This window comes from Vicia villosa, linkage group LG6, assembly GCF_029867415.1.
Source record: "Vicia villosa cultivar HV-30 ecotype Madison, WI linkage group LG6, Vvil1.0, whole genome shotgun sequence".
NCBI lineage: Eukaryota > Viridiplantae > Streptophyta > Magnoliopsida > Fabales > Fabaceae > Vicia > Vicia villosa.
The window spans coordinates 77,517,570-77,543,827 of NC_081185.1; the positions used below are offsets into that span (position 1 = coordinate 77,517,570).

Consider the following 26,258-nt stretch of genomic DNA (forward strand, 5'->3'; position numbering starts at 1 on the left):
TTAACCGTGTTTAGAAAAGATTCAGGAAGAGAAAAACGCTTCAGTAAAAGATGTCTAGTGAAATTCCAACAAATACATCTACATCTGGCTCTGCTGAGCAATACAATGGAAATAGTAACAATGATTATACTAGACCACCAGTATTTGATGGTGAAAACTTTGAATACTGGAAAGATAAACTTGAAAGTTACTTCCTTGGTCTAGATGGTGACTTATGGGATCTTCTGACGGATGGTTACAAACATCCAGTGAAAGCTACTGGCGTAAGGCTTACTAGACAAGAAATGAATGATGATCAAAAGAAGCTTTTCAAGAATCATCATAAATGTAGGACTGTTTTGCTGAATGCTATCTCTCATGCTGAGTATGAGAAGATATCTAACAGGGAAACTGCCCATGATATATATGAGTCATTGAAAATTACCCATGAAGGAAATGCTCAAGTCAAGGAGTCTAAAGCTCTTGCTCTAATCCAGAAATATGAAGCCTTCAAGATGGAGGATGATGAAGATATTGAGAAGATGTTCTCAAGATTTCAAACGCTAACTGCTGGATTAAGAGTTCTGGACAAAGGCTACACCAAGGCTGATCATGTAAAGAAGATCATCAGAAGCTTACCCAGAAGATGGGGTCCAATGGTGACTGCATTCAAGATTGCAAAGAATCTGAATGAGGTTTCTTTGGAAGAGCTAATCAGTGCCTTGAGAAGTCATGAGATAGAGCTAGATGCAAATGAGCCTCAGAAGAAAGGTAAGTCTATTGCATTAAAATCTAATTTTAAAAAATGCACTAACGCTTTTCAGGCTGAAGAAGTAGATTCTGAAGAATCAGAATCAGAAGAAGAAGATGAACTGTCCATGATCTCCAGAAGGGTAAACCAACTCTGAAAGAGCAAGCAAAGGAAGTTCAAAAGCTTCAGAAGTTCAAAGAAGTTTGAACAAGGAGAATCTTCTGGTGGCAGAAGATATGACAAGAAGAAGGTCGTCTGCTATGAGTGCAATGAGCCTGGACACTTCAAGAGTGAATGTCCAAAACTTCAGAAGGAGAATCCCAAGAAGAAGTTTCATAAGAAGAAAGGTCTTATGGCAACATGGGATGAATCTGAATCAGAAGCAGAATCAGACTCTGAAGGAGAGCAAGCTAACTTTGCACTGATGGCCACAATTGATGATGGATCCGAATCTACATCAGAATCAGATTCTGAAGAGGTATTTTCTGAACAATCTAGAGAAGAGTTAGTTTCCAATTTAATAGAACTTCTGGAACTCAAGGCTCATCTTAGTATCAAATACAAAAAGCTGAAAAATCTATTTGATTCTGAAACTAAGAAACTGGAATTGGAAAATTCTGAACTGAAGGAAAAAGTTTTAAAATTATCCAAAGATAGTGGATCTCCTTCTGAATCAGAAAAATCCATTCCTAGTCTCAATCATATTCTGAAAGAATATGACTCGAGCTCCAGAAAGTTCCTATCTAGAAGTATTGGCAGAAGTCATCTTGCTTCTATGATATATGGTGTTTCTGGAAACAAAAGGTTTGGTTTTGGCTATGAGGGTGATACCTCACATAAATTTGAACCTGTTGATGATTTGAAAATCACATACAAGCCATTGTATGATCAGTTCAAATATGGCCACGCACATGATATTAGGCTCACCTCACATGCACAGAGTTTTAACACTACACACACCAAGAAGCATGTGACACAACCTAAAAAATATCATGCTGTCAAACCTAAAGAATATCATACTGTTCCTCCTGTTAACTATTATGCTAAACCCAAGTTCAATCAGAACTTGAGGAAGACTAACAAGAAAGGACCCAAGAAATTGTGGGTACCTAAGGAGAAGATAATTTCTGTTGCAGATATCCTTAGCAGCAAAGAAGGCAAAGCACAAAATGTCATGGTACCTGGACTCTGGGTGCTCGCGACACATGACGGGAAGAAGGTCTATGTTCCAAGACCTGGTGCTTAAATCTGGTGGAGAAGTCAAGTTTGGAGGAGATCAGAAGGGCAAGATTATTGGCTCTGGAACCATAAGTATTGGTAACTCTCCTTCCATAACTAATGTACTTCTTGTAGAAGGATTAACGCATAACTTATTGTCCATAAGTCAATTAAGTGACAATGGTTATGATATAATCTTCAATCAAAAGTCTTGCAAGGCTGTAAGTCAGAAGGATGGCTCAATCATATTTACAGGCAAGAGAAAGAACAACATCTATAAGATTGATCTTTCTGATCTTGAGAAGCAGAAGGTGACTTGCCTTATGTCTGTTTCTGAAGAGCAATGGGTCTGGCACAGAAGATTAGGACATGCTAGTTTGAGAAAGATTTCTCAGATTAACAAACTAAATCTGGTCAGAGGACTCCCAAATCTGAAATATAAATCAGATGCTCTTTGTGAAGCATGTTAGAAGGGCAAGTTCTCAAACCTGCATTCAAATCTAAGAATGTTGTCTCTTCCTCAAGGCCGTTAGAACTTCTGCATATTGATCTGTTTGGACCAGTCAAAACAGCATCTATCAGAGGGAAGAAATATGGATTAGTCATCGTAGATTATTATAGCCGCTGGACATGGGTAAAGTTCTTAAAACACAAGGAGGAGTCTCATTCAGTGTTCTTTGAATTCTGCACTCAGATCCAATCTGAGAAGGAGTGTAAAATCATGAAGGTCAAAAGTGATCATGGTGGCCAATTTGAGAACAAATTCTTTGAGGAGTTCTTCAAAGAAAATGGTATTGCCCATGATTTCTCTTGCCCTAGAACTCCACAGCAAAATGGAGTTGTAGAGCGAAAGAATAAGACTATACAAGAAATGGCCAGAACCATGATCAATGAGACCAATATGGCTAAGCACTTCTGGGAAGAAGCAATAAACACTGCATGTCATATTCAGAATAGAATCTCTATAAGACCTATTCTAAATAAGACTCCTTATGAATTGTGGAAGAACAGAAAGCCCAACATTTCATATTTTCATCCTTTTGGATGTGTGTGTTTTATTTTGAATACTAAAGATCATCTTGGTAAGTTTGATTCTATGGCACAAAAATGTTTTCTTCTTGGATATTCTGAACGCTCTAAAGGCTACAGAGTATACAATACTGAAACATTGGTTGTAGAAGAATCAATCAATATCAGATTTGATGATAAGCTTGGTCTTGAAAAGCCAAAGCAGTTTGAGAATTTTGCAGATACAGATAATGACATATCAGAAGCTGTAGAGCCAAGAAGCAAAGTTCCAGAAGCTGAAAGTCTCAGAAGCAAAGAATCAGAAGATCAAGTTGCTGCTTCTTTAGAGAATCTCAGAATTTCTGAAGAGCCAACAGCCAGAAGATCTTCTAGACTCACCTCAGCTCATTCAGAAGATGTGATCCTTGGAAAGAAAAACGATCCTATCAGAACAAGAGCATTCCTTAAGAACAATGCAGAATGTTAATTAGGTCTTGTTTCTTTGATCGAGCCAATTACTGTTGATCAAGCTCTAGAAGATCCAGACTGGATAATTGCCATGCAAGAAGAACTAAATCAGTTTACAAGGAATGATGTATGGGATTTGGTTCCTAGACCAAAAGGATTCAACATCATTGGTACTAAGTGGGTGTTCAGAAACAAGCTTAGTGAGAAGAGAGAAGTGGTAAGAAACAAAGCCAGACTGGTGGCTCAGGGATATAGTCAGCAAGAAGGGATTGACTATACAGAAACCTTTGCACCAGTGGCCAGGTTAGAATCTATTCGCTTATTAATTTCTTTTGCCACTCAGCATAACATCACTCTGTATCAGATGGATGTTAAGAGTGCCTTCTTTAATGGTTATATAGATGAGGAAGTCTATGTCCACCAACCTCCTGGTTTTGAAGACTTTAAGTCTCCAGAACAAGTTTTCAAACTTAAGAAATCATTGTATGGATTGAAGCAAGCTCCCAGAGCTTGGTATGAAAGATTAAGTTCTTTCCTTCTGGACAATGATTTCACTAGAGGACAAGTGGACACGACTCTTTTCTGTAAAACGTCTAAGAAGGACATTTTAATTTGTCAAATTTATGTTGATGATATTATCTTTGGGACATCTAATGCTTCACTTGGAAAGGAGTTTGCTAAGTCTATGCAGGCTGAATTTGAAATAAGTATGATGGGTGAACTCAAGTATTTCCTTGGGATTCAAATCAACCAAACTTTTGATGGAACTTATGTTCATCAAACGAAGTATGTGAAAGAACTTCTGAAGAAGTTTAATCTTTCTAAAAGCAAAGAAGCCAAAACTCCTATGCATCCAACGTGTGTTCTAGGTAAGGATGAGGTGAGTAAGAAGGTAGATCAGAAGTTGTACAGAGGTATGATTGGATCTCTTCTATATTTAACTGCTTCTAAACCTGACATTCTATTCAGTGTTTGTTTGTGTGCTAGATTCCAATCAGATCTTAGAGAATCTCACTTAACTGCTGTTAAGAGAATTCTGAGGTATCTGAAAGGTACTTTTAATGTTGGTTTAGTCTACAGAAGATCTAAAGAATACAACTTAGTAGGATTCTGTGATGCTGACTATGCTGGAGATAGAATTGAAAGGAAGAGCACTTCTGGAAGTTGTCAAATTCTTGGAAGTCATTTAATCTCCTGGTACAGCAAGAAGCAAGCTACCATAGCCCTCTCAACAACAGAAGCAGAATATGTTGCTGCTGCTGGGTGTAGCACACAGATGCTCTGGATGAAGAGTCAGCTAGAAGATTATTAGATATATGAGAGTAACATTCCTATTTTCTGTGATAATACTTCTGCTATATGTTTATCTAAGAATCCTATCTTACATTCCAAAGCTAAACATATTGAGATTAAACATCATTTTATGAAGGACTATGTTCAGAAGGGTGTTCTCTCTTTGAACTTTGTGGATACAGACCATCAATGGGCTGATATCTTTACAAAACCCCTTGCTGAAGATAGGTTTAAGTTCATTCTGAAGAATATCAGTATGGACTTATGCCCAGAATGAGAAGATGAGAAGATCTTATGTATGGATAACTTCTGAAATGTGTTAGGACTAAGTGGTTATAAGAAGTTCTGATAATGATCAATCAGAAGTTCTGATTCTGTTATCACTAACGTTTCATTATCTAAGTTGATTCAAAAGCTGTTTTAAAGCAAAACAGATGTCACCAGTCTTTCCAAAAAATGAACACGTGTTCACTATTTTTGGACAAGCATGCGTGCAGTTGAGGAGACGCCGCCCTAGGTAACTGTGCAAATCATTTCATTTTGTCACTTTATCTCTCCTAACGTCATTTCTCATTAAATGCATATTGATGTCATGTTTTTCTGTAATCATTTCATTTAAACAGTTTTTTTTAATTATTTTTTCTTTTATTCAAATAGTTTAAATAACCCGCTTCATCTTCATTTCATCTTTTTCGTTCTCTCTCTATTCTTGTCTCTCTCTCTCTCTCTCTCTCTCTCTCTTTGCATTTCTCTCTCAAACCCTAGCTTTGATCTGTAACCAAGCAAATCATCATGCATTCTTCATCAAGCTCCTCTAGCCCAGCAGAAAGACTCACTTCCACTCAAATACTTCTAAGAAAGCATGGGTATGCTCCATTGAAGACTTGTATGATACCCACTGACGATTTGGAAGTTCTGTGTGAGTCCGCTGTGGACTTTGAAAACCTAAGAGCAAATGGTTTCCAACCTGATGCAAGGATCTTAGTACAAGGATGGTCAAACTATCTTGATAGATTGGTTGGACCAATTTATCCTGACCTGGTGAAGGACTTCTGGGTTCATGCAACGGTTACTCCAACTGCAATCATATCCTTCGTGTTAGGGCATGAAATTGTAGTTACTGAAAAACTGATCAGGAAGCTATACAACCTGGATGATGAAGAAGGTTGCACCGGTCCTCTTCCTGGAAGAGTTAACTGGTTTCAGGTTGAACAACAAATCTCTTATGCTACCGATATTGAATCGCATAAAACTGGTACATTGAAGGCGTTCTATCAGGTGTGGGCTGAAATTATTCCGGGTTCTCTTCACCACAGAAAGTAGTTATTCTTCTCCTCCGCCTACATCAGTCCTGATCACAAATACACTCTCTTCTGCATTGGAAGAAGATTGGAACTCAACATTTCTCACATTCTGTTTCAGAATCTGAAGACTTCTATTGTAGAGTCTAGAGATGAAGAACGTGCAAAGTGTCCTCACATTCCAAGAATTATCATTCCTTTCGCCAGAATGATCTCAGACATTCTGATTGAAAGTAATTTGTTGGATTCTATAAGGACCACTGGGGCGTCCCAATTTCTTGGAGTTGTTCAAGGTCTTGTCTTCAATGGTGTTGATCTGTTCAGACTTGATCTCATCAAGACGGTATCTTCTGTTGGTACAAGCTTCCCAGATATTCTGTCAAGAAGAGTTCCTGTTGAAGGCTTTGCTACTATGTTTCATTTAGAACTTCACAAGGCTGTCAAGCACTACTTGGAAGATTCTGTTAGGACTCAATCTGCTCTTGATCCTGCATGGTTTCGTGGTAGAGTGCTTCCCTCTCTTGCTGATCTTCAGAAGAAGGATCAAAAGAAGCAAGAAGCAAGGCTAAAAAGAAAGGCTCAAGAAGATGAGGCCAAGAAAGCCAAGAAGAAGAGGGTCACCTATGATCCTGACAAGGTTAACACTCCAGAATATCAGCAGCAGAGAATAAGAGAATCTCTCCGTGCTCCAAGAACTGCCAGAGTTTCCAGGCATGTTTTCACTCCTCCTTCTGAACCTCAAACTTCTACCCAACCACCTCCTTCTGAACCATAAAACACCTTCACCATACCAAATCCACCTCCACCATCTCTGTCTTCACCTGTCTTGAACCCTACACCACTAAATATCCATCCCCCAACTCCTTCTAATATGCCATCCTCATCAACCCCAATCATAAATATTCATTCCTCCTCAATCATCCCCACAGATATTCCATCTTCTTCAACCACTGCACCTCCACCTTCTCTATCCCATCCCCTGACTTCCAGAAAATCCAACCCTTACTGCCTTCTCTACCCTGACTACAAATTCATCTTCAACCCACCTGAACCTGAACCCCATACCTACCTGGAATTGTTCAGAAGTGAAGTGATCAGTAGGCTGGATCTCTTGAAGGATGCTTTCTTCAATGGTCTTGATGATGTTTCTACAAGAAACCTCTGGAGGAGCTTTCGCCAGGATTTTCAAGTGGGTGCAATGGCTGTTCAGAAGAGACTAGTGGCTGCTGCCCCTGGTTATGCTGGTTATCTTCTGGAGATTGATAATGGTGTCTACTGTCACCCCATCAGAAACAGGAGAGCTCTGGAGGAGAAGCCGTTTGTTGATGAGCTGTTGGACAACCCTTGCAGAGAGATTGTGGTCTGGAGACCTTTGTATCTAGTTCTGATTGGAGACTTCAGGTCACTCTTTGACTTTCTGAGGGAGAATCCTTCCGAAGAAGACCCTAATTTGGTCATCCCAGAAGTTGCTGATCCTCCAGAAGTTGAAGGTCCTTCTGCTCCAAGGAATCTAGCTGCCATTCTTCAGGCTCTTGAGAATGGAGATTCTGAGGTGCCTGCTGCAGAGTATGGAGATGCTTCTATGGAAGAAGCAGATGCTGAAGATCATCCTTCTGAAACTATTCCTGTTGAGGAAAATCAAGATGATGATCTGTCTATGGAAGCTGCGGATCAGAATGCCATCGCTCTGGACAGAAGTTGTGAAGCTTCTTCTGATGAACCTTCTCGTCTCGCAAGGACTCTGGAAGTCAATCAGAAGAACCAGGATGAGCAAAGATTGATAAATGCTGAGTTCTGTGCTTTCATGGAGAGGCAGACTGAGAGCAACAATGGGATTCATGACATGCTGGCCAAGATCATGTCCAAGCTAGGGTCATCTTAGTCATTGAGTCTTAGATTGTTTTCTTTTGTTTGCTGCATCTGTTTTTTATGCATCTTCCATGTACTCTTGTACTTCTGACAATTTCTCTCTGTGCTATCAATGAAAATTATCCTTTTCTTCTCTCATATTGTTTGTCTTGTTTTTCATATGAATCTTTTATGTTTTTGATGTTATGACAAAAAGGGGGAGAAAAAATGTGATAAATGATCTGATTTATTTTATCAGTTGCTGGGAGACAGGCTCCACATTTTCTAACAGAACTTGCAAAGTTCTATGTCTTTGAGTGTTTTACAGGAATTGAAGATCCTCTTTAAAGCTCAACATGAGAAGCAAAGACATGTGGAAAAGCAATTCTGTATAGAAACAAGCTCATGAAAATTGAAGCAAGCTGAGTGCTACAAAGCTTCAAGATCAGAAGCAAGAAGGAAGAATGTTCTAATATTCTGATAGAATATACTCTAACTCATTCTTATTCCTTATATGTTCTGATGCATGTTTTTAGTTATAAAATATGCTCTGTAACATTACTGTGTTTGCTCTGATACATATTATATGTTCTTATACATATTTTATGTTCTGATTCATTCATGCTGACTTTTGTCGTTTAGTTTGTTTTGTAACATTTCAGGATGTAGAGATGCTCTGATGATGCTCTGGTACATTCAACAATGTTCTGATACAATCTAGCATGCAATGGTTCAAGAAGAAATTCAAGCTCTGAAGTTGTCCTATGGAAGCAAGAATCAGAAGCTATGAATATTCTGAAGATCGAAGAAATTCAAGTTTTGAAGCTGTCCTATGGAAACAAGAATCAGAAGATGTGAATGTTCTGAAGATCTAAGCATACGTGAACGTCTCAACTGAAATACTCAGGGAAGTCTTTTATTTATAAAATTCTTCTAGTATTCATTTCAGGGGGAGATTATTTATCTCAGGGGGAGATTGTTAATCTCAGGGGGAGACATATTCACACACAATGTCTATATGGTTATGCTATAGCTGTGTAATTGTCTTTAGCCGTCTGATATTCTGATCGCAAATTCATATCATTTATGTATGTTTTTGTCATCATCAAAAAGGGGGAGATTGTTAGAACAAGATTTGTTCTGATCAATATTCTTAGTTTTGATGATAACAAGCATATGAATTTTGTATGAGATAATGTGGTACTCTAATATTATGCAATTTCCATTTCAGGAATTATATAAAGAGTATGCACAAAATCAGCACAAGAAGCACAGACTCAGAAGGTTCAGCATGCAACATCAGAACATGGTCTGGCAAGACATCAGAAGATGATCAAGCAGAATCAAAACATGGGTCTATGGAAGCATCAGAAGAACTTGAGATCAGAAGCAGAAGCACTGAAGTTCTCATGGTATCACGCTCAGAAGCACTTCAAGGTCAGAAGACAAGAAGATGCTCTGCACCAAGCTGTTTGACTCTGATGACATTCAAACGTTGTTTACACAAACATCAGATCAAAAGCAAGTACAAGATGGCAGGCTACGCTGACTGACAAAAGGAACGTTAGAAGCTATTAAAGGCAACGTCAGTAGACACAGCAAAAACAAGGCTCGAGGTAGTTGACAAAAGAGTGAAACATTAAATGCAATGTTGTACGGATTACGCAAAGCATTAAATGCTCCCAACGGTCATCTTCTCAAACGCCTATAAATATGAAGTTCTGATGAGAAGCTACGTGACGAATTCTGAATACAACTCTTGCGCAAATATACAGAAACGCTGTCAAATTCAAAAGCTCTCAAACTTCATCATCAAGCTCACTACATTGCTGTTGTAATATCTTAGTGAGATTTAAGCTTAAACTTAAGAGAAAATCACAGTTGTGATTATAGCTTTATAAGAAGCATTGTAACTCTTAAAAGAATTTGTTTACATTAAGTTGTAAGAACTAGAGTGATCAGGTTGTTGATCAGTATACTCTAGAAAGTCTTAGAAGGTGTCTAAGCAGATTGTTCCTAGAGTGATCAAGTTGTGATCAGGATACTCTAGAAGACTTAGCAGTTGGCTAAGTGGAAAACCATTGTAATCTCGTGTGATTAGTGGATTAAATCCTCAGGTGAGGTAAATCACTCCAAGGGGGTGGACTGGAGTAGTTTAGTTAACAACGAACCAGGATAAAAATCATTGTGCAAATAGTTTTTATCTTACAAGTTTTAAAGCTACACTTATTCAAACCCCCCTTTCTAAGTGTTTTTCTATCCTTCAAGTTATAGTGGTAAACAACCAAAAGCCATGTCTAGAAATGAAGAGCTTTACATGATGAAACACGAAGTCTCCTGCTTTGATTTAATTATTATAAACAGCAGCATGAGTCGCATTCTAAACTTACATGTTTAACCATATCAAAGTCTTCCGGTTTGACCATTATATTAAACCAATATGCTATTCCTTTTCATATCACTGTGATGATAAAAACATAAGAATAATTTAGAAGAGTCAAAAGGCAATAATTTCAAGGTCCTTTTATAATAAGAATTGCAAAATTATGAAGACAACAGTTTTTGTTAGGACCCTTAGCAGCTTTTTTCTATTGTTTTTTCCCATTCGAGCGCCTTTGCGTTTCAATCTACAAAACAAAACAAAATCCTATATTGCAGTCCGAATTTAACCAAATCCTATAACTAACATAAGCTAGACATGTGGTCATTTACTGACTCTTAGTATATTGCAGTCCAAATTCAACCAGATCTTATAAAAGAGCAACAACCCTAAGTTAAAGAAGCTAAATTCAGCTTACACGTGCATATTTCTCTAAATCCATATTTCAGAAAAGAAAACCAAAACATCCTATATCACACAAATTATACCCAATACAAACCACATAGAAAAACTTCTCACATTGACAAGCTAGACCTGCAACAAATGTAACAACATGCTATCCCGCTATCGCAACACCAAAGCATCTTGTTGGAAATCGGAGATCTAAGAGATTCATGTCAGTTCCACCTCCCATTGCAGCATGGATGCGATAATGTCTTTGTTAGCTCTGTTGGTATTAAATATCTGAAACCATCAAATAACACCCAACCTCATTCGTCACAGTTGCCATCATTAACACGTAAACTGACATTTCCCGGTGATATTGTGGTTGTGTCTTCAGATATGGAAAAAATTACTCATGAAATGCAATCTAAACTAACCAGGAAACAGAACATGAACATGGACATGAAGACACATGAAGCACAATACAAAATCTGTTAGAATACACATGTTTTGCACAGAATTTAACTTCAGGTATAAAAATTTCAACTTGTATGACACAATATTTGTTAGTGTCCAAAAACCCACATCAACATCGATTTCATTGTTGTTATGTGTAAATCAAAATCCAAGAACTCAACAACACACAACAGAAAAAGAACATAAGCAGAAACAAAATGAACCCTCAAACTCCCCCATCCAAACTCTTCAATTTTGGAATATTTTTTCTTCATCATCAATACACAATCAAACCTCCATTTTTCAAAAGCACTTAAAACTTTGTGACTTCGATTCGATTATATTTATTAAAAAATACAACAAATATAAAATACAACAAATATAATTATAAAAAATATAATCTTCGATTCGATTATATTTATTAATCGCGTTGGTGAAAAGCATATTTTATAAAAAATATGTGATAATAATAAGATTAGTAACTTCTTTAATTAAGTATTTTAGGGGTTTATTCGCTAATCGTTTTAATCGAATCAATCAATTGCGATGATTAGCGACAAAATTAATTTTGTCAAGCAAATCAAAGGATAAATTTGTTAACCGTTTTAATCGAATTAATCGATTGCGATGGTTAATAATAAAAAAATTATTTAAAACACATCAATTTGCTAACGGTGATAATCGAATCAATCGATTAGAATAATTAGCAATTCTTTATTTAATTTGTTAATTATGGTGATCAAACCTATTGATCATCGCGATTAATAGAACATATTATAATCAGGGTTGTACGCTACATTCAAAACACATCTCTTTCAAAACTATGAATTTCAAAACTGCGATAAGGTAACTCAAAATACCTTCAAACAACCTCATATTAAATCTAAGGCGTACAACCCTGCCCGAACTACGTTGACTCTGATCCTCCCTAAGGAGGTACGTAGCTACTTGGCAACAAGGCGAGTCCCCTTTCCCAAAACCTCAATTTAGCTTAAATCTCACTTTTCACCCAATTAATTTTCTGCCACAAACCTTACCATAATACTCTTATAAACCTTAAATGCAAACCTTAGAAAAGGGTTAAGGGTGCCTAACACCTTCCCTTGACCTGAATATAATAACTTACCCAGAATTCTCTGAAACTTCGTAGGGTTTCCTATTCGCCCTGGTAGAATAGGTGGCGACACTAAATTATTTAATTTTTAGAGCAGGTTACTACAACAGTATCTGCTAGCTTTTATGATGACCCTTTTGGGACTCCTCATTGTTGCCTTCAATTATGAAATTTGCAAGATGAACAATTCTTTGGTTAAATTGTAAACAAGTCTAATTAACAATGGATAACAAAAACACGACTTACTTGTATTTTTTTATGATGACAAGAGATTTTCATGTAACCTGGAAAATTTTGGTATTGGCCGACACGCAATCTGTTAACACTTGCAACTTTACTTGATGCCACGGTAGGAGATTCCATATCATTATATTTTCCAGCTTTGTTTCCACCACTCTACACTTAGAAAGAACCAAATCAGTTAATCTAAATCAATTTGCAATACTATTTAATTGAATGAAATCAGATCCAATCATTTAAATTAATGAATTAGACATTCCAACTTATACAATAGGATTTCTTTAAAGAAATTCAGATAAATATTCTCATTAGTCCCTTCAAGATAGAGTATGCAGGTTGCAAATGTCCAGCTTGTCCTGCAACAAAATGAAAACTCAGTAGGACCAAGTGATTTAGTAAATGTATCAAATGATTGGGAATAGTGGGAACATACACAAGTCCAATGTTATCAACTTAGTAGGACCAAGTGATTTAGTAAATGTATCAAATGATTCGGAGTAGTGGGAACATACATAAGTCCAATGTTATCAACTTAGTAGGATCAAGTGATTTAGTAAATGTATCAAATGATTGGGAAAAGTGGGAACATACACAGGTCAAAATGAGAACTCTACAGATATCACAATTCTTAAATTAACAATTCCTGCAAAACCACACCAGAGACTTAGTGCGAAAATCAAAATCAATTAGCCATTTTATCAATTCTGTTTTTGTTGTAACACCTCTTCTGCAAGCTAAACCAAGTAAAGGAAGTTATCAATAATTATATACATGCACACCGTGATTTGGATCCTTATACTTTATATCGTATAAAATAACACAACCTTGTCTGAAGAGTACACGATGGACTGGTCTAATGCCAAACATATCATTAACTAAAAGTATGATGCTTAACTATGTGTCACAGGCCAATTTTGAACGAAATAAGCCTCATCACACCAGTTCATCAATGGTAAACTGATTAATGCGGAGAACGCAAAGGTGTAAGATCAGAAAATACCATACAAGTTGCTCTTCTCCGTCCATTCGATACGCGTTTTTTGATCTCATCAGTGGCCGTCGTCGTGTGTTGACTGGATGAAATTCATAAATCTGCCTCTAATGGTCCAACAATCTTGAATCTGGAACATGAAAAAGCCACCATTCAGTTCAGTCAGCTCACACATTCAGAATAATACATCCGGAAATTTTCAAAACAAAAACAAACATAAGAGTTCAGGTTTACTATCACTACTAGCCTATCGTTCAAATTTCAGTTAACTATTAATAGTTCACAAGTGAAACTAATGCAATCAAACCACTAACAGTTACCTGAAATTTTCATTCACATGCACAACTTTTCTACATGATAATAACCGTAATGAATCAGTAACCCTAAATATAGTAATGATTAATGAATTGATTAAGAGAAATTAACAAAGATACCTAAGGTCTGCTGATCCAAAGTGTGCAACAGATCCAATACCAGATTCACCCCTAATTCCGCGTATTTGAGAAGATCCTTTGGTCGAGGTAAATGAGAAGCTCTTCTTACCTTGGAGTCCACAAGCCAGATCTTCTTGCGAGTCTCTTCAACCGGGGCTTTTGTCTGGCCTAAAAGATAGAATTTAATTTAACTACTTGAGATAAAAGAATAGGTTTAGAAATAAACAATTAAGTATTAAAACCAAGTTATACCTGCTTTAAAATCTCAAGAGCTATCAACTCTGTTATACCAGTTTCAGCCTTCAATAACCAAAATATAGAAGTAAGAATTTCACTTACGGAGAATGTGTCATCAGCTAAGGTTCCTCCGATTAACTTAAGGGGAGCAAGCAATACTGCTAAATATAGATATCTTTGCCGTCAACTCAATATTGTGCAAAGTTCCATACAAAATAAATGTCTTTCGAAAAGAAAGAAAAGTATTTCAAACTTAATCAGAATTCAGATGAGGCATCTTAAGTGATTTTATATTATAAAACACACAAATAAATACACACATTCATCTGAAAATCCCACATAAAATACACAGATAACTTACCCAGAATTTCCAAATGATCCCAGATAACAATGCATTGGCACAAATACGTCGACACCGATAATGTAAGAAAAGCCTGGAAAGAAATTGAGTTAGTTAGATTAGTAGAAACAAACATAAAACCCTAGCAAGAAAAGGAGAAACCGTAAATTAAATTCAATCAACCAAAACCTAATCGATTCTATAATTTACTATCAAAACGTACAACACGATTAAAAGATAACGACGATATGAAATCCCATTCAAAAAGATAATCGATTAGATAAATATGTAAAAAAGAAAGGAAAAGAAAACCTTCGGAGAACAGATTGAGAACCAACGGATTTAGGAGGAAGGTCAGATTGCTTTGAGGGAGAAATGTTGCCTTCACCAACTTCAGTGTTCATGTTAACGCTGGCCATTGAAAAAAGAGAGAGTAGTGATTGACTTTTTATTAGGGTTTTGGAAGAAACAAGTGGATTGAATACAGTCTGAAAAGAAAAACATTAAAATTAGAATTTCTTAATGCTGTCAGAGGCAACCAACATGAGTGTTGTCGACACCACCAAACCTGAAACAACAAACACTAAATTAAAATCGAACATGTCTGATACTCAATAATATCAATAAAAAAGAGAGGGTGAAGGAAGAAGAAGAGGGAGAAGGGAGAAGTAGAGGGAGAAGAAGATGGAAGCAGTATAGAAGATAAATCAATCGGTAGAGAAATCAACAGCCATGTGATTTATTATGAATAAGGATGAGAAGTTGTAAGATTTTCATTTTCGTAACCGTAGTTGGAAGTGGAGAAACTATTTGAAATGAAGACCATGAAGTAAATCAGTAACTTATGCATAGTGGAAGGTGGAGGGAGAGAAACAAAACGTATACAATAGGGAAGTTGAGAAAGCAGTGGTGACGTGGCGGCTCCAGGAACAAAGTTGAAGGAAGGAATACTCTTCTCATAGGAAGCCACTTGGCAGCACCAAATTGAAAGTTGAAAAAGAGACAATTTTCTTATATTATAGATTTAAGTCAAGAATTAATTCGGTAACTTTTTTTAAAACTAAAAATACATTTTTTTTTTTTGTTTTTAATGTATTTTACAATTATTTTTTACAATTATAATAAAACAAATTGTAAATTAATATCATTTTAAATTAATTCTAAATTCTTAAAATATTTCAATAAAATTTATTTGATATGATTTGATTCAATGCTTATGAAAAAAGATTTAGAATGTTTCTGTATAATATACTCAATACATTGTTAATCTCTTAGTAAAATAGTTTTTTTTACTTGAAACTAAATTCATTTAGGTAAGATATATTGAATAATACAAATTTAAAATCGATATAAGCTGAAAAAAGTGAATTTGCAAATTAATTCACAAAACCCACGTTAATAGAATATATAACCTCAAAATACTTACAAATGTGACAAAGCCTAAAAAATGATAAAATTGAAATGCTCGAAATACTCATGTCTCTGGATCTGTAATATTGAAAACGTCAAAATCATTGATCGAATGTAAAAACAAAATAATACTGTAATAATACAACAGCCAACACAACATCGACGATAAGAAAAAAAAAATGGAAAGGAACAAAATTGGTTATTTTAAATTACATAATCTATAACATATATTTATAATCTATCACATATATAAATGGAATACTTTGTTTTGGTGTAGCCTATTTTACTATCATTTTTACTCTTATTTTTATTGTGTAATTTACATGTTAACTTTCGTTGAGACTACTATTAGTAACTTTCACATAACTACCTACTATTAACTTTTAGGTGATATTTTTTTTAAATCAAATTTAAATAAGAAATATTGTTTATATTTTCTCGGGCAGGTGAACGCTAGTATTAAAATAGACATAAATCTCTTTTTTTTTCCTTTCTATTATACAATTTACTATTTATTATTTTATTTTAAAATTTATAAAATTAGGAAAGTGATTAGTACGCATGTGTATATAGAATTAGGGTTAATTGTCTTTAGCTTGTTCTTACTCTTCTAAAGAAATTGCGGCATCAGCTTTTCATCTCTCACTACATTAGGTTGCTCTCATGGCTACCCAACCGCCGAAGTTACCGTGTTGCCGCCGTAAATTCAATCCATCACCGCCACCAATTCTTCCCAATGAGCTTATCACCGATATTCTCTCTCGGCTTACTGTCAAATATCTGATGCAGATGAAATGTGTGAGTAAGTCATGGAATATTCTTATATCTGATCCTATATTCATCAATATTCATCTTAATCGATCAGAACTAAATCCACAATTCTCACTAATATATTCACACAACAATGATCACAGTTTTGTACCCTTCCCGGTTAGTCTATTATGGGAAAACGGTAGTATCAATATTCCTCAAGATCCTTCTTACCAATTGAACAACAAGAACTGTAATGAGATTGTTGGTTCCTGCAATGGATTAGTATGCTTGGCCGGTTATTCTCTCAATGAGATTACTAGGTGTAAAAATATTTGGCTTAGGTTCTGGAACCCTGCTACTAGAGCAATATCCGATAAATTAGGCTATTTTTTCTATTATGATAAATATAGATTTGAATCTTGTGAATTCACGTTTGGTTATGATAATTCAACTGAAACTTATAAAGTCATGGCGTTACGTTCAGGTTTGGATCGTACTCTATCAAAAACTGATGTGAAAGTATTCAGTTTAGGTGACAATGTTTGGAGAACTATTCAAGGTTTTTCGGCTATTCCTCTTCAATTGTACTTTAGTCATGAGTATGATGGTGTACATTTGGGTTGCACTATTAACTGGATGGCATTTCAGAAAGTGTTTGATAGAGATGATACTACTGAGGAATTTGTAATAGTTTCGCTTGATTTGAGCACAGAGACATTCACAAGGTTGATGCCTCCTGAAAATTATAACAATGATGGGGATCATATATTTCCAAATATTTGTGTGTTGATGGATTCCCTTTGTTTTTCTTATGATAAAGAAACTGAATTTTTCATATGGCGGATGACGAAATTTGGAGATGAAAAATCTTGGTCTCAATTCCTTAAATTTAGATATCACAATGTTGGAATAGATTTTGAACTTGGTCACCCACATATTAAATTAACGCCTTTTCATCTTTCTGAAGATGGTGACACACTATTATTAGCAAACCACGCACAAGACAGCGCAATTCTATATAACTGTAGAAATAACATAGCAAAGAAAACTAGAATCATCGATAAGATATGTTGGTTCTCTATCCGGGATTATGTCGAAAGTTTGGTTCCAACATGTTGAAAGTAAGTCCTTCTCCCATGATATTCTTGTTTCAATTCTTATTAATTCATGTGCTAGATTTCTATTTGACTTTGTTTGTGCGACTATTTCCCTTACTGTGTCGTAGATATTTTGCAGATCTTATTACCATGTTTAGAACTCAATTATCTATGCACATTTTATGCATACAATGGTTTTGCAAATCAAAATATAGTGAACATTCAATGCCATGCCTAACATGAGGCCGTTTTATATTATAGGTCTGCGATACAACATTGTCAATGGGCATATAGATGGAGGAGCCTTCCTGTAGCTACGTTCTCTGCCGTTATAGTATTTGTTTTATTTAAATTATTGACAGCCCTCTTGATGTGTCTCTATTAATGATAGCTCTTTGGAAACATTTTTAACCACTTATTTCTTTAACAACTATTCTATTTAACAAAACTACTCCTGTTTGTGTAAAGCCAAGTGAAAAACCATTTCTTTAAGTATCTTTAAATTGTATTTTCAAGTACCTCTAAGTCAAAATCCACGATGTAACGGTTACAATGTGCATCATAGCAATTAAAATAATCGCAATCACAACTTTTGCAATTGCACCCGCAATTTGAAATCTGAATGATTGTATTTGTCTCCACTAACCAATTTTTCTCTAATACTTTCTTAGAATCAATTATAACTCTAATGAGATGTAAATGTAATTTTTTATCTATCGGATTTTACTTGTCATGGTATACTTGATGTTTTGAGATATGATAGACACACTTACACAAGCCTTTTCTCCACATAGATTCATTCAAATGTAGGCATTAAAAGGCTGTAAACAATAACTTGTCTTTATTATTATAAAATAAAGATATAGATTTGTATGAAGATAAATTTTGGTAGGAGGTGATTCTGCTTGTGTTGTCACATGGTCACAGCCTAATATATAGGTACTACTGAGCGTGCTTTTTTTAGTCCTTTTTCGTGTTTTTTTAATTCATTTTGGTGTGGAATTGTTACAGATATATACAGAAAATGATGCAAGGCCAGCAAAAAAATGAAATTGATTTTGAGTTTCTTGCATTTCTTTTTTAGATAAGGTGCATTGAAAATTTGTTTACAGTATGTTGTACATGAATTGGAAACAGGTTTTTTTTTTTACAGTTTCAGTAAGAGTATCCAAGAACGATGATAATCAAACAATTTCTTCCCAAAGAAGAAACCAATATACTTGTTTTTAAAGTGTATGGAAAGCTTGATTAATGAGCCACGAGGAGGGCTCATTAAGTCCATGGAAGTGATGTATGAAAGGAAAAATGATATTTTCTTTTAATTAATTTACTAAACCTCTTTTCTTTCAATAATCATGGTTTACTAAGAATACTTTCGGAATTAATCCGGAAGTATACTTTCGGATTTATTCCATGAAGATACTTTTGAGTGATTATTATTATTTTTTTTAAAATGAAGGTGATTCACTTAAAAAAATATTTTAAGAAATATTGTGAAAGTATTTATTTGTTCAACATGATTGGATGATGGTTTCAAAGAGAATTAGGAAGTGTATGATAAGATATAAAGGCTGTTTGTTTTAACTTTAAAAAAGTAATTTTTTTTTGTTTTTGAAAATAATTTTTTTAATATTAAAAGTTTTATTTTAAATTTCTCTTTTATAAATTAAAAGACTAGTTTTGACATTTTAGAATATAAATATACATTATTAAAGATCATCCACATATAGGCAAAGAATGATCACTCCATCATTAGTATCCAATCTCACATAAACACCATGTTCGGACACACACCGCTTGAAACCAATATCAACAAGAAAGTCACCAATGCGTTTTTTCCATGCTCTTGGAGCTTGTTTCAAACCATATAATGCTTTATACAACTTGTAGTATCTCATCTCTTGATTCTTCACCACAAATCCTTGGGGCTGCTCAACATAAACCTCTTCATCAAGCGGACCGTTCAAAAACACATATTTAACGTCCATTTGATAAATGCCCCAATTGTTGTTGTTTGCAATACCAACAACCAAACAGATGGTCTCATGCCTAGCCACAAGTGCAAATACTTCCTCAAAATCTATACCTTCACGTTGTAAAAATTCATTCCCTATCAATCGAGCCTTGTACTTGATTATCTCGCCTTTGATATTTGCCTTCACCTTATAGACCCAATACACACCAATAGGCTTCTTTCCACATGATAGATCAACTAACGCTCAAGTACCATTCTTTTCAATGGATTCCAGCTCCTCTTTCATTGCACAAATCCACTTTGGATTTCTTAGAGCCTCCTCCGTATTCATTAGTTCGGATTCGGCGATAAGCGCAAAATGGACGAAATCACCTTCATTATTGACTTCATTATCTTGGAATCTCACGCATTCTTTGAGTCTCAAAGGCAACACCCTTTGTCTTGTTGATCTTCTATGATTTTCCTCATCTTGAACTTCATTCGGGGGCTGCACGATGGTTTCAAAATTGACTGAATTATCAAAAAAACAGTGTTGCTGGAACTAAATTCCTCATGTAACCGGTTACACCAGATTGCACTATCTGGTTGTAATCGATTACACCCTACTTTCACTACGCCAAAAAAGACCTAAGAAAGCGCTTTTTGGGCCTTTAAAAGCGCTTAAAAGGGCTGTTGTAGGTGGCGCTGCTATAGGTTTTTGCAGCGCTCTTTGCTTAGCAAAAAGCGATGCCTTAGGTATACCTTAGCTAACGCTTTTATCTAAAAAGCGCTTTCTGAAGTAGGCCTTTAGCAGCTCCTGTTTTTGGAAAAGCGCTAAGGGTGAGTAGTAAAATTGGCATTAACCACAATAGGGTGTAGTGAGTCACTTATATACAACAAAGTTACAAATGATTAAAAACACTTAAAATAGAAAATAAAACTGCATAGCTTTAGTGTAACTGGTTATGGAAAATAGCGTAACTGATTACGCCTCCAACACAGCGCTTCTATTTGCAAAACATGGGCCTGTAACCAGTTACACCAACTGAAGTGCCAAAAACAGTAGTTTCAACAACAACATTATATCTAGGAGTTGACTTCTTCTAACTGATGAGACTTGATATAGATTCTTTGATATACACTATCATCCGAGGTTGCTTCACTAGAGATCCTCGAGGAATCAACCAAAAGACGCTTAACATTAGTTGTTATCATCAAAATCACCTAAATCATCTGCCACCAAGATCATTTACGAATAACTATACTTGCAAGCAAATAGTTGTACAGAGAGGTATGAATATTTTATATAAACTACGCATACCACAAATATGTTATAACTCCCATCTCTCAATGCTTGTATTTGCCTCGACTATATTATCACTAGTATCACAATCCCTAATAAATACCATCATATAAATATGAAATAAAAATATAAAGAAAGATAAGAAAGATATACATGTTGTTAAACTTCTTGAGTAGACGAAGTTAATTGACTTTTCGAAAGAGTGTGAAATATAGTGTTTGCAAAGAAAAGTTGCAATGAAACAAGTAAATGATGAGAATGGGAGGGAAATGCTAAAGAGTAACCAATACTTGTATTTAATGTTTTAGAAATGAAATAATTGGTTTTTTTAAAGAATAATAAAGTTTGTTTTATTGAAATTACTTGTATTCTGTAACACCCTTCTAAACACTCACGGCAATTAATAAAATATTCAGAGTAAACATGAATTCAAGGATGTCACAATTCAAATTAAACGATACATCATATAGATTGTCATGCTTCACAAAGAACGAAATACCAATTTTAATAAATCATGTTCAACACAGTGGAATTAAATTAAAACGAAATAGCATAATCTTCACCGATGCATAAACCATTTAAGAACATAATCCCAAACCCATAGAAATAAAAGTATAACAAACAACTCTAAACTAGCATTCCCCAGTGTTACAAATCAGAGAATGACACCGACGCTACAACTAGATGTACTAGTCTATAAGCTATCCTCACCAAGCCAGATCCGCTAATCTTTAATCTGAAGAATGTCAACAGTAAGGGTGAGACATTTCACAATTAAACTATATTATCAGTTCATAACGATAAAAAATCATCAGCACATTATTCACCCAATTGCAATGTAGTTAGATATTCAGAAATACTCACCAACAATACAAAATGCAATCAATCACATCATCATGGAATAACACTGGAATTCTTCCAATCATGTTACAACAATATAGATGCAATGCACTGACACTATGCATGTGGTACCAATACGTCATGGGATTAACCCATATGACCGATCTAAACATCACCGAGATACGGCCCTGCCAGCACTAATTCCATACAATAGGAATTATGCCATCACTGATCCAAAACATCACCGAGATTCAGCCACCAAATGATTATGAATCCATGCAGAAACATCTAACATACTTACCATCATCACCGATCTCGATGAACAAATCATCTCAACACCACATCGTCGAATTTAGTATGTTCATGTTCAGCATTATTCAATAATCAAATATACATAATCACACTTAATATCATATCAATATCACCTCAATATCACAACATATCATCACCACATTATCACATTGTAACAATTCACATACATGCACACAATGTATAATTTCACCGAGATAATTAAATCGGAATTTTAAAAAATAAAATTGAGTCTCTACCCATTTCACCATTTTATGACATAAATTATTTAATTATCTTCAATGTGCTCGAAACGGAACTTAAAACAGATACACGGTTTGAAAGTTACAATTAAAACAAGTATTTTTCAAAAACACAACAGCGGTAACTGGTTACCTCAAATAGAATAATCGGTTACTGCTTGACGGAGTAACCAAAAATCCTATTCGTAACAGCGGTAACCGATTACCTCAAACGGAGTAACCGATTACTGCCTCCCAGACAGCCCAGCAACGCAAAATGCAACAGAGGTAACCGGTTACCACACCTCAAGTAAGCGGTTACTTCACAACGAATAGGCTTCCCTCGCCTACGTAATGCTAAGTAATCGGTTACCACCCTCAGGTAACCGTTTGCCACGTACCTGCAACCTAAAAAAATCACTTTTTGACAGCACTTTTCCATTTCCAACTCAACCCAATTCGTGTCAAAACGATTACCACATTAAAACAGTACCAATTCACATATTATAGCACAATTCTAACATGTTTTTGGAGTCATTTAACATCATACACAATCATCAACATCCAATTTCATCAAATCACCCAAAAGTTATGAAACTTCTAAAACCCCAACAAATCCCAAAACCCCAAAACATAGTGTTAGAACAAGATTTGTTCTGATCAATATTCTTAGTTTTGATGATAACAATGTATATGAATTTTTCTTGAGATAATGTGGTACTCTAATCCTATGCAGTTTCCATTTCAGGAAATATATAAAGAGTATGCACAAATTCAGCGCAAGAAGCACTGACTCAGAAGGTTCAAGTATGCAACATCAGAACATGCTCTCGCAAGACATCAGAAGATGGACAAGCAGAATCAGAACATGGTCTATTGAAGCATCAGAAGAACTTGAGATCAGAAGCAGAAGCACTGAAGTTCTCATGGTATCACGCTAGAAGCACTTCAAGGTCAGAAGACAAGAAGATGCTCTGCACCAAGCTATTTGACTCTGATGATATTCAAACGTTGTTAATACAAACATCAGATCAGAAGCAAGTACAAGATGGCAGGCTACGCTGACTGACAAAAGGAACGTTAGAAGCTATTAAAGGCAACGTCAGTTAAAGCAGGAAAAGCAAGGCTCGAGGTAGTTGACAAAAGAGTGAAACATTAAATGCAATGCTGTACGGATCATGCAACGCATTAAATGCTCCCAACGGTCATCTTCTCAAACGCCTATAAATAGAAGTTCTGATGAGAAGCCGAATACAACACTTTGCAAAAACTTACAAAACGCTGTCAAATTCAAAAGCTCTTAAACTTCATCTTCAACCTCACTTCATTACTGTTGTAATATCTTAGTGAGATTAAGCTTAAACTTTAAGAGAAATATCACAGTTGTGATTATAGCTTTTAAGAAGCATTGTAACACTCTTGTAAGAATTTGTTTACATTCATTTGTAAGAACTAGAGGAGATCAAGTTGTGATCGGATTCTCTAGAAAGTCTTAGAGGGTATCTAAGCATTGTGTTCCTAGAGTGATCAGGTTGTGATCAGAATACTCTAGAAAACTTAGAGGTTATCTAAGTGGAAAACCAATGTAATCTTGTGTGATTGTGGATTAAATCCTCAGGTGAGGTAAATCACTCCAAGGGGGTGGACTGGAGTAGTTTAGTTAACAATGAACCAGGATAAAAATTATTGTGCAAATTGTTTTTATATTAAGAGTTTTAAAGCTACACTTATTCAAACCCCCCTTTAGAAAATTGGCATCAGAGCGCCGGTTCTAGGTGCAAGCACTTAACCGTGTTAGAAAATATTCAAGAAGAGAAAAACACAAAGTTTAGATGGCTGGTGAAGATCCAACACCTACATCTACATCTAGCTCTGCTGAGCAACATAATGGAAATGGTAACAATGGTTATACTAGACCACCAGTATTCGATGGTGAAAACTTTGAATATTGGAAAGATAAACTTGAAAGTTACTTTCTTGGTTTAGATGGTGACTTATGGGATCTTCTGGTGGATGGTTACAAACATCCAGTTAAAGCTAGAGGAGTAAAGCTAACAAGACAAGAAATGAGTGATGATCAAAAGAAAGAATTCAAAAATCATCATAAGTGTAGGACTGTTTTGCTGAATGCTATCTCTCATGTTGAATATGAGAAGATATCTAACAGGGAAACTACCTATGATATATATGAATCATTGAAAATGACTCATGACGGAAATGCCCAAGTCAAGGAGACTAAAGCTCTTGCCTTGATCCAGAAATATGAAGCCTTCAAGATGGAGGATGATGAAAACATTGAGAAAATGTTCTCAAGATTTCAAATGCTAACTGCTGGATTAAGAGTTCTTGACAAGGGATACACAAAGGCTGATCATGTCAAGAAGATCATCAGAAGCTTGCCAAGAAGATGGGATCCTATGGTGACTGCTTTCAAAATTGCCAAGAATCTGAATGAAGTCTCTCTTGAAGAATTGATCAGTGCTCTGAGGAGTCATGAAATTGAGCTGGATGCTAATGAACCTCAGAAGAAAGGTAAGTCTATTGCATTAAAATCTAATTATAAAAAATGCACTAACGTTTTTCAGGCTGAAGAAGAAGATTCTGAAGAATCAGAATCAGAAGAAGAAGATGAACTATCCATGATCTCCAGAAGGGTAAACCAACTCTGGAAGAGCAAGCATAGGAAGTTCAAGAACTTCAAAAGTTCTAAGAAGCCTGAACATGGAGAATCTTCTGGAAGCAGAAGATCTGACAAGAAGAAGGTCACATGCTATGAATGCAATGAGCCTGGTCACTACAAGAATGAGTGTCCAAAACTTCAGAAGGAGAATCCCAAGAAGAAGTTTCATAAGAAGAAAGGTCTTATGGCAACATGGGATGATTCAGATTCAGAATCAGAATCAGACTCTGAAGGCGAGCAGGCAAACATTGCACTGATGGCCACAATTGATGATGGATCCGAATCTACATCAGAATCAGATTCTGAAGAGGTATTTTATGAACAATCTAAAGAAGAGTTAGTTTCCAGTTTAACAGAACTTCTGAAACTCAAGGCTCATCTTAGTATCAAATACAAAAAGCTGAAAAAGCTATTTGATTCTGAAACTACGAAACTGGAAGTGGAAAATTCTGAACTGAAGGAAAAAGTTTTAAAATTATCCAAAGATATTGGATCTCCTTCTGAATCAGAAAAATCCATTCCTAGTCTCAATCATATTCTGAAAGAATATGACTCGAGCTTCATAAAGTGCTTATCTAGAAGTATTGGCAGAAGTCATCTTGCTTCTATGATATATGGTGTTTCTGGAAACAAAAGGATTGGCGTTGGCTATGAGGGTGATACCCCACACAAATTTGAATCTGTAGATGATATGAAAATCAAATACAAGCCATTGTATGATCAGTTCAAATATGGCCACTCACATGATATTAGGCTCACTTCACATGCCAAAAGCTTCCATGCTACACACACTAAGAAGCATGTGACACAACCTAGAAAATATCTTGATGCTAAACCTAAGGAATATCATGCTGTACCTCCTGTTGTTTTTTATGCTAAACCCAAGTTCAATCAGAACTTGAGGAAAACTAACAAGAAAGGACCCAAGAAGTTGTGGGTACCTAAGGAGAAGATAATTTCTGTTGCAGATATCCTTGGCAACAAAGAAGACAAAGCACAACATGTCATGGTACCTGGACTCTGGGTGCTCGCGACACATGACGGGAAGAAGTTCTATGTTCCAAGACCTGGTGCTTAAATCTGCTGGAGAAGTTAAGTTTGGAGGAGATCAGAAGGGCATGATAATTGGCTCAGGAACCATATGTTCTAGTAACTCTCCTTCTATAACTAATGTTCTTTTGGTAGATGGATTAACTCATAACTTGTTGTCCATAAGTCAATTAAGTGACAATGGTTATGACATAATCTT

General features: G+C 35.6%; 1 protein-coding gene across 1 annotated transcript; it reads left to right on the forward strand.

The window, feature by feature from the left end:
• Nucleotides 1–16,515: 16,515 nt before the first annotated feature.
• On the forward strand, nucleotides 16,516–17,724 carry LOC131613921 (F-box/kelch-repeat protein At3g23880-like). Its single transcript, XM_058885558.1, has one exon. It carries the CDS (start codon nucleotides 16,516–16,518, stop codon nucleotides 17,722–17,724), a length of 1,209 nt encoding a protein of 402 aa, XP_058741541.1.
• The last annotated feature ends 8,534 nt before the right edge of the window (nucleotides 17,725–26,258 follow it).